Source organism: Pelmatolapia mariae, unplaced genomic scaffold, assembly GCF_036321145.2.
Source record: "Pelmatolapia mariae isolate MD_Pm_ZW unplaced genomic scaffold, Pm_UMD_F_2 NODE_ptg000244l+_length_82687_cov_1, whole genome shotgun sequence".
NCBI classification, from domain to species: domain Eukaryota; kingdom Metazoa; phylum Chordata; class Actinopteri; order Cichliformes; family Cichlidae; genus Pelmatolapia; species Pelmatolapia mariae.
Window position 1 is genome coordinate 1 of NW_027051934.1, and position 9,270 is coordinate 9,270.

Consider the following 9,270-nt stretch of genomic DNA (forward strand, 5'->3'; position numbering starts at 1 on the left):
TACGGATGACTCCCTAAAGATATACAATACCCTTCAACGTACAAACAGTCGAATGGGGAAAACATTCAACTGGACACGACTCAAAGAAAGTGAAAATACAACTTGGGGGGAAAATAGTGTTGATTCATGTTTTATGAACACTGTGAACACTTCTCTTTTGAAAATTAAGAACATTAAATCTTTTTTGGAAGAATGTCAATCCATATTCTATAAGAAGCTGGAGCTTTGCTGTAAATAGCAATTCCACTTCGGTCTCTCTGCAGCTCTTTTGATCCTCAGTCCAACATTCCCGGTATCTGCCTCTGACCAGATGGTTTAAAGTGGGTACTTACAAAGGTATTAGGGTTAAGCAACCCTGCCTTGTTCCCCTCACTGCTAAGCACTGAAAAATATCATTAGGGATGATCAGAGCTTATTAGCTCCTGTAAAGCGGCCTGCTAATGAATAACCTTTTAAAGAAATGTACCTGCATAGCTGATGCTGAGCAGAAATTGAGAGAATGCAGCCAACTTTCAGGACACTTTATTTTACAGCAAGACTCCTGCCATGATATTTCAGCTGATCTGTGGATGTTTGCAGAGTTTTGTACCTGTTCTGTTTCCATGACTCTGGCTTTGAATATGTCTTTAGTTTTTCTGTGGCTGCTTTAATATAGAGCCAGAGAATGTTTATTTATTTTATGTGACTTGACATAATCAATTGCAAATACATTTGCTGCCCACAATTCATAGCAGCTCTGCGCAGAGCAGATGGTTACTCGGTTGTTTTGTATAATTTCCATAAATGTGGGGACAAGTTCCAAATAACCAATTATTAAAAAAGATGGTAAAAGAATTGACATGTCCCGTGTGCTGCAAAAACATTTCTGGGCTTGTCTTCTACCTTGGTGCCAGCAGACATTTTAGCCTGATGAGCAGATATGACATTATAGTTTGTGTCTTTGCTTCTCTGTAGACTTCAGTGCTGATTTTTTGCAGTCACCCACCTTAAAGTCACTGACATCAATAAAATATAAATCAAGTCAATGCACACAGCCATATAGATGTGCTCAATACGACCTCACTGGTTATTTGTGCTGGTCTTATTATTTCAGAAACCACTGATCAACTGGGATCTTTCCCAAACAAGCATCTTTAGGGTTTACAGAGAATAGTTGGTTAAAGAGAAAATACCTAGTGAGCAGCAGTTCTCTGGGGGAAAATGCACTGTGGCTACTACAGGTCAGAGAATAACCAGACTCCTTTGAGCTGATAGGAAGGCAACAGCATCAAAACACGTTACATCCAAGGTATGCAGAACAGCATCTCTGAACGCATAACACCTTGAACCTTGACGACCACACAGGGACTTCAGTCAAACAGGAAAATTAACACATTTGGACAGTAGATTAAGAAAAAAAAGTTGCCTCGTTTGATGAGTCTCGATTTCTGCTGTGACATTCAGATGTTGGGTCAGAATTTGGCTTAAAACATCAGAGAACCAAGAATCTATCCTTTGGGACAATGTACCAAATGACCTGATTATTATTGCTGAACATGACCATTCCTTTATGACCACAGCGTTCCCATCTTCTAATGTCACAAAGCTCAGATCATCTGAAAGTTCTCTTGGACATGGCAATGCACTAAAATGGGCTCTAGTCTCCACACCTTGATCCAACAGAGCACCTTTGGGATGTGGGGAACAGGAGATTTGCATCATGGATGCGCACATGCCAAACAGCATATGGCAATTGCATGCCATCATATCAACATGGACCACAATCTCTCAGAAATGTTTTCAGAACCTTGTCGAAGGTCTGACAGTTTGCTGCCTCACTTCATATTCTCTATTTTCAGAGACACAGTATAGTTAGAGGTTTATTTTTCCCAACATACTTTATAATACAAAGACATGAAAGGTGCACATACGTATAACTATACAATATGTTAAGATTTCTTTACATTTTTCTATCAGCATTTCATTTGTCTTATGAGGATGAAGTAGTTTGATATACTTAAGTCAACAGTCCATACATTATTTCGCTAATTAAGCCAGTGTTGTTCTGAGTAGATTTCACTTGACACCATTTGTTTCTACTGTAACCAAACAAATTTCCCACGTGTGGGACTAAAGGTTATCTTGTCTTATGACTCATGTTAGTTCATATGCTGCTGGAGCCGTGACGGCAGCTCATCCAGTGAACTCAGCCGATGCTCTTGAGGAACATCTAGTTGGCCATCCTTATGTCTGTCTAAAAGGAAGCCGTGAATACCCATAGACCGAGAAGTGAGGTAATCATTAACATAATGGTCCCCAATATGAGCTACTCTATCAGCTGGCACACCACATTTTTGCAGTGCCTGACTAAAGATGGCCGGACTGGGCTTTGCTACACCAGCCTCTTCTGATGTTATTAAAAAGCTAAAGTATGACAGCAGCCCACAAACATGTAAGATTGCTTCCAGGCGGTTGTCAAAGTTGGACACCACACCCAGCTTCAGTCCAAGAGAAGAACAACTCTCCAGAGCCTTCTTTGAGTCTGGAAATACCTGAAACAAAGGAATATTATACGGTTTAACATGACTTTCTTCTAACATCGGGGGCAAAGTTTAAGTTGCTTTACAAGTCAGATATTTAATGTGCTCTGTTTTTCTGGTTCAGTATGAAATGCTTATTATGATGATTATAGTTAAAAAAATACACATCCTGTAGCCTTTATTTATATATCGTTGCATAAAATTTAAAAAAGCATTATTCAAGGAACTGTTTAAAATCTTTAAACAAGGTGTTTTAGGTGTATGAACGTGTCAGTGATCATTTACCTCCCAGTTATCTGCGCTGCAGAAGTTATGGTAAAGATTGTTGGCTACTGTGTTTAACAACTCTGGCTCCTGTGCACCGCACTGAGAGAGAGTGTCCCGCACCACCCCCCTCCACCATGACTGTCCATTCAGGCCCTGACTGATGCCATAGTTTGGGTATCTACTGGAATACTGTCGATAAACCTGCCGGAAAGCAGCGTCGACCTCCACAGGACTGAGGCTCAAGCCCATACGCTCTGCCTCCTTGCAGTACTGCTCTCCCACAGATGAGCGCACCTTCAGCAGGGTGTCCTTCACATCCCACAGCACCCAACGCAGAGGAGCTCGCATCACACCTGATGGACACCAAAGAGAGAAGACAACAGCTGAGCAAAATATGAGTTATCTAATCAGGCTGTTTCTCACAGAGAAACATGTTTGAATATTATTACCATTATTTCTTTTCTTGTTACAGGAACTGTTTGTCAGGGTGACGATTTTAAGACATTCAAAACTGCTGCTGTAATACTAAGCGTGACCAATTTGAACACTGGTCAACAACATTTCCTGTATTTTTATTACACTTTTATTATTGAATATGTTTTAATTATAGTCTGACACATATAACAACATGACCAGCCTGAAGAGGCTCAGAGGACATCAAGAACAAATAACCAGACAATGAACAGAAAACCAAGAAAATATTTGCTGAACCACAGCGTTTATTAGCCACAGTCATTAATGATCCATAGTCATTAATGATCTATTGTACAACTGCTTGTCTGTGTCGTACCTACCAAGGTGTGATGATAGTGAAAGTGGCCAGTAGGTGACACTGTGGAGATTCGTGTCAGATTCGTGTTTTACATTGAAACTGCAACATAATCCTGGCATTACTGCTTCAAATATTTTACTGTGTCACGAATATGACGCACGGCTAACAGACAGAGAGACAGACAACCATCCAAACTCACGTTCACACCTATTGCCAATTTAGAATAACCAAATAACTAACGATAACTAACCACATGTCTTTGGACTCTGGGAGGAAGCCAAAACTCACGCAGAAAGGTTCTGCCCAGATTGTGGAGGAACTCAGGACCTTCTTGCTGTGAAACAACGGTACTAACATCATACCACTGTGCTGCGCAGGTCGTCTAATGCTATTAAAATACTTCAGACCCTTCTACTATCCACGTACAGAGGTGTCTGATCTTCCAGGAATGGCGATATTATTTTCACGGAGGACTGGCTGGTCAGTGTGCAATGACCTCATACCTGTTGATCTCTAACCTGGAACATATTAGGTTGGCAGCACAATTACCATGGGGGTATACCCCGCTGGATAAGTCCAAATCCTGTTTCGTTGTATAGCTCCAGGTTTCAGTTCAACTCATATTTGGTTTTAGCAACGTGTTTCTTGCCTCCGAGCTCACCATAATTGGATATGTACGAGTGGAGTTTGAGAATAACTACGTAGCGTTTCTCTGACCAGTGTCTCGTGAAAACAAACTAACGTACCTGTCAGCACACAGCAGTTTAACGGCAGAGACCAAAGCTTCACCTTACAGCAAAAACCTCAAATTAGAAAAATGCCGAAATGTTACTGAAGTCTTCTCAGCTGTCAACGAAAGTAAACAGCGACTAAAGCTAGCTACCTGCTTTCTTCTTCGTCCTCTTTTCCCCTCTGTTCTCTGAGTGGCGGCTGCTACTGCCATCTTCTGAAACAAACAGTAATAATTCACACACAAAAAAACATAAAACCCCCCAATAAAATACCAATTATTCTTCCACGTCTCCCAGCTTGTTACTACACACAATAAGCGGCTGTTTAATAATTCTGGTGGAAGCTCTGGTGGCGTTTCTCTACTTATATAAGGACTAAAATAGCGTACACATACATCCATTCCAGTAGATGGCGGTATGGCCAAAAAGAAGCAATGAAAAGCGTCATCATGCACGCATGCGCGTAGACTCACATGGCATAAAGTGGCAGTAGAAACAAAACAACTGTCACTCGTCAACATTTCCATGACATGTAGTCTTTTTTAATTAGTTTTATTATTTTTCCAAGACGTAAGTATAATCTGATGCTGCTGAATAATGGCAACTCCAGCTATTCGGATGTTTCGGAAGTTAGAGGGCCTGTTCTGTGTCTACAAACCTGCTGGTGTTCACTGGAAACTGGTACGGGACAGCATCGAGACAAATCTTCTTAAAGGTGAGTGTAGTTTGTTTTTCACTGGTATCTTGTGGTCCTGTTATCAGTCACCCATGCGTGCTGTTAAACTGAGCCACGATGCAGCTAATACTCAGCATGCCTTTAACTTAACATCTGAATGTCCTGTGCGTGTATTACACCTCAGGTTTGAATGCTGCGCCTTCCCAGCCACTTCCCCACGAGGTTCGACTCTTAGCACAACCCAGACATGAGAGTGAAGCGTCCAAAGGACTCACGGTATCAGCAGTATCGGTTCCTGTACTGTCCAAGCACCCTCTGGGTATGTAAATCCACCTTACTGAAAATTTTAACAAGTGTTGTCTCCGCTCTGAAGATACATTAACAGATACATTAAGATACATTTATCTGACCTCATGGTCCATGCAGCTGTTTTGTCAGCATCATTGTGAAAAATAGAAATCAGCTGCACCAACCTCTCATCCCTATCACGCCTCCTCTAAAGTATAAACACCTTCACAACACAGTCAGATGCTTTAGTTTGCAGTAAATCATCTCTGCTCTCTTTTCAGTGGAAATCATCAGGTGGCAAAGTTCACAGCCCTCCATTTACAAAAAAAAAGACAAAACTTAAAATCTGTTACTTTTACAGAACAAGTGAAAAAAGTACACTCTCTTTCTTTTCTACAGTTTCACATGTCGCAACATTAAAAAAAAAAATCCTCTGGTCTCCAGCAAGTCTTCACATTTGGTAAATATGACCTCGGATGAACAACAGTGGATAACATAATTTTGTGTCATTGTTTATTTAACAAAAATTAAGCCAAATTTCAGAGGCAGTGTGTGGAAAAAAACAAATACACAATTGTGTGTACACTTTGATTGATTGATCATCAGCCAGTGTGACCACCTTTATAAAAGCAGAAAGAGACAACAGAATGAGGCAGTTGTTATTGCATATCAACCTGGGACATGTTATAAGGTCATACCAAACAATCTGAAGTCCACCATTCTACAGTTGGAGTGATTATTATAATATAGAGAGATGAGACCAAAGTGGAAATGTTTGGCCATAATGGTCATTGGCCATTTTTACACTCTGCCTCAGCATTTCAGAAGCCGAGATAAATAAATGAGACACAGTGTGTCGTGTTGTTGTTCATCTTAGGTTGTATTTGCGTCATTTTTGATAGCAGATGATATTTGACACATAAAACCTTTGATTTAAAAGAGGTTGTACTTTCTTTTTCACAACTTTTTTTTTCCCACTTTGATATTGAACAGTGTTTATAACTGTTTTCTGATTGATTCAGATTTCTGTGTCTCCACCGTTTTACCCTGTAACAGGTCATCTATGAAATCTGCTTTCAATTTAGATGTGACTGGAGTAAATTAAACCTCAGGTGTGGTGAATAACACTGTAGTGAGTGAATATAATGTTTCATTTTGATCTTAGTCACAGGACCTGAATTCCAGCATATTCGGGTTGGAGTCGGACATCGCCTCGATGCTTTCTCCTCTGGTGTTCTAGGTATAATTTTAGAGTTGTTCATTTGAAAAATTTAATTTGTTAATTACAGTGTTGGCATTCGTTTTGTGAATCATCTGAGAATATCCACATATTTCTAAAATGTAGTTCTTGCCATTGGGAATGGAAACAAGGCGCTGAATGATTTCTACACCACAAGAGTGACGAGGGTAATTTGTAATTTTCTCTCAGACATAAACTGATGCAGTTCAGATCCAACGCTGACAGATCCAATTCTACAATATTTGTTGCAGGATTATACCCTGGAGGCTGAATTTGGAACTGCAACAGATAATTTCACTAACACAGGTCGAGTTGTGGAAAGGTCCACCTATGGTATGAATCATTTCTCTTTTAGTTTGAGCTTCCTCAATCTTTCACTTAAAATAACAAAGTCTTTTTCGATAAAGTATCATGGCGGCACAAAGGTGTTGTGTTTAGAATTGTCACCTCGCAGCAGGGAAGGGGTCTTGGCTACGAATCCACTAACCTGCTGGAGTCTTTGTGAGGACTATGTTCTCCCAGTCCTTGTGCTGGTTTCTCTCCAGTCCATAGACATGCATGTCAGTTTAACTCTAAAATATGGTGACTCTTATGGTGACTCTAAATTGGCTGTAGGTGTGAATGTGAGTTGTCTGTATCTCTTTGTTAGCCCTGCAACAGAATGCCGACCTGTATGGGGTGTACTCCACCTCTTGCCTTATGGCAGTTCAGCCCTGCCTGTGACTGAATTGTGTATGTGGTTTTAAAGGTTTTATAAGAGCAGTTCTAATTTATATACCTGAAGTGCAAGAATATAAGCAAAACACTTGTTATGTGAACTGATGTCCCTTTAGATATACTTAAAAAAAGCTGTCTCCTAGATCACATCACACAGGATAAGCTGGAGAGAGTGCTGTCAATGCTGGAGGGAGTCAACCAAAAAACGTTGTTGACGTAAGACGTTACATTTCTGTAAACCTAATAATGGCATCTTTTGCCCTCTGCTTTTGCATAAGACCCTCTGTAAATATTTGCAACAGTACTAAATGATATTTGATTAGTTTCTTTTTTGCTGTACAGGTATTCCAACATAGACATGCGCTCACAGGAAGCCTATGAGATGGCTGTGCAAGGTTTACTGGGTCCAGAGGGGAAATCGACACCCATCTTGACCGGCTTGCGTTGCATTCGCTTCCAGCCTCCCAACTTCACATTAGGTAATCTTCACTTGAACACATGAAACATATTTGATGATTTAAAAAAAAAAAAAAAATGCGGGTCAGGTTTCAAACATGTCTCCTGTTTTAACAGAGGTGCAGTGTCTAAATGAGACTCAGAAGTATCTGCGTAAAATTGTGCATGAGATAGGACTGGAACTGCGTAGCACAGCAGTGTGTAATGGAGTACGACGCACCAGAGACGGACTTTTTACCCTACAGGACGCTCTGATCCATCACCACTGGACTGCTGCTGATGTCATGCAAGCCATCCAGTTGTATCATTCCACTAAGAAAAATAAAAAACGTTCTAAGGCAGCGAACAAGACCTCTGCATTACAAACGTCTGAAGACAATATCACAGAAACTCAACAAAGTGAAATTAATGAAGGAGTGGCTAGGTAGGTCGTGTAAAATAACTGGTCACTTAAGGCCTATCATTGACCTATGACCCGATCAAAAAAATATTTTATGATGCTGCATAACTTCCCACAGTTTAGCTCAGTCAGGAAAGAGGTTTGCAGACTAGAAATCCCAGTGAACATTTGACCAGGATTTGTATACAGGATGTGTATACAAATGGCTGTAAACAGTTAAAGCAATACTTTTGTAAAACCCATTGAATTAAACCCAGAAGTCTGCACACATCAATCGATATAAAATTCACTGTGGTGGAAAACAAAAACTGTATTTTGCAGTGCTGTAGTATTGCTTAATTCCTTAATGTTAATATTATTTCTTATATTCTGAATTAATTTAAAATAATAAAGAGCAAAAAGAATGCACGTGTTTGATTATGGTATCATTTTAATTGCTGTGGGTTTGGGTTTTTTTTTGTTGTTGTTTTTTTTTAGGTCTGTAGATGAGTTCAAATACATGCTTTACTGGCATAAATACTCCCCCAGCTGGCCAAAGGTCAACATTACACTTGTTTTGTTGGCTCCAGACATTGATTAAATTTAAACCAGTAATCTCAAACTAGTAGTGATTAGACTAACTGGAGTCATACTCAGGTCTGATCCTTGTTAAGTTTCAGTGTATGTGGGAAATAAACCAAAGAAAAGCAGCCAGCTTTCCCATTGAGAGAAATGATAGAGGGTCTGTGCCACAGGATAAAAATGGTAACTTGAAATAAAACCACTCTGCTTCAATTTAAAATGTTTGGGGTTTTTTTTTCACGGCATTATGGTGATGTCTAAGATTAAAGAACTTAGTAATGTGAAATTATTTATGGGGAAAAGAGCTGAATTCTCAACAGCTCGTGCACAGCAGGGATCCAGCTCCAAATAGGCAAAACTGGAGCCCTGCAGGGCCTGAGCTGTTGTTCTTTAACTTTTATCATTGGCTTGTTTTTCTGGCTCACCACCTGCCCTTGTTCTGATGTGGATGTGCATGCATTTTTCTATTTTTGCTTGCTGAAAGACAAAAAACTATAACCATGTTAAGCTCATCTGCAATAGCAGAAAAATCTACCATTGCCAGGTAGTTTGATGTTGTTGTTGTTGTTTTTAACATGTTTAAGCCTGAAACAGAAATAACAGAAATAACCACATTACTCAACTGAACTTCTCATAGGTGGGT

General features: G+C 39.9%; 2 protein-coding genes across 4 annotated transcripts; one reads left to right on the plus strand and one right to left on the minus strand.

Annotated features, from left to right (window-relative positions):
* Positions 1–37: 37 nt before the first annotated feature.
* Positions 38–4,669, minus strand: LOC134622845 (haloacid dehalogenase-like hydrolase domain-containing protein 3). Of its 3 annotated transcripts, XM_065469792.1 has the most exons (4): positions 3,809–4,290; positions 3,581–3,657; positions 2,805–3,139; positions 38–2,531 (listed from the first exon to the last, which is right to left on the minus strand). In XM_065469792.1, exons 1-4 carry the CDS (start codon positions 3,916–3,918, stop codon positions 2,139–2,141), a joined length of 915 nt encoding a protein of 304 aa, XP_065325864.1. In that variant the 5' UTR covers positions 3,919–4,290; the 3' UTR covers positions 38–2,138. The 3 variants fall into 3 exon arrangements, with proteins under 3 accessions (XP_065325864.1, XP_063324245.1, XP_063324244.1); XM_063468175.1 differs by lacking the exons at positions 3,581–3,657; positions 3,809–4,290 and adding an exon at positions 4,442–4,669 and having other exon boundaries at positions 39–2,531; XM_063468174.1 differs by lacking the exons at positions 3,581–3,657; positions 3,809–4,290 and adding an exon at positions 4,305–4,435 and having other exon boundaries at positions 41–2,531.
* A 103-nt stretch (positions 4,670–4,772) lies between these two features.
* On the plus strand, positions 4,773–8,828 carry LOC134622846 (pseudouridylate synthase TRUB2, mitochondrial-like). The gene is made up of 8 exons (XM_063468176.1): positions 4,773–5,004; positions 5,150–5,284; positions 6,419–6,493; positions 6,599–6,660; positions 6,745–6,826; positions 7,354–7,426; positions 7,553–7,689; positions 7,784–8,828. The coding sequence occupies exons 1-8, from the start codon at positions 4,887–4,889 to the stop codon at positions 8,092–8,094; spliced, it is 993 nt and encodes a 330-aa protein (XP_063324246.1). The 5' UTR covers positions 4,773–4,886; the 3' UTR covers positions 8,095–8,828.
* Positions 8,829–9,270: the final 442 nt, after the last annotated feature.

What these genes read in the sequence shown, in the direction of transcription:
- LOC134622845 (XM_065469792.1), bottom strand. Translation starts at nt 3,918, where the DNA reads ATGATGTTAGTACCGTTGTTTCACAGCAAGAAGGTCCTGAGTTCCTCC. An exon ending in CCAGAGTCCAAAGACATGTG is followed by an intron (nt 3,658 to 3,808) that starts GTTAGTTATCGT and finishes ATTATGTTGCAG; the next exon opens with TTTCAATGTAAAACACGAAT. An exon ending in TTCACTATCATCACACCTTG is followed by an intron (nt 3,140 to 3,580) that starts GTAGGTACGACA and finishes GGTGTCCATCAG; the next exon opens with GTGTGATGCGAGCTCCTCTG.
- LOC134622846 (XM_063468176.1), top strand. Translation starts at nt 4,887, where the DNA reads ATGGCAACTCCAGCTATTCGGATGTTTCGGAAGTTAGAGGGCCTGTTC. An exon ending in CGAGACAAATCTTCTTAAAG is followed by an intron (nt 5,005 to 5,149) that starts GTGAGTGTAGTT and finishes ATTACACCTCAG; the next exon opens with GTTTGAATGCTGCGCCTTCC. An exon ending in TTTCTCCTCTGGTGTTCTAG is followed by an intron (nt 6,494 to 6,598) that starts GTATAATTTTAG and finishes TCTAAAATGTAG; the next exon opens with TTCTTGCCATTGGGAATGGA.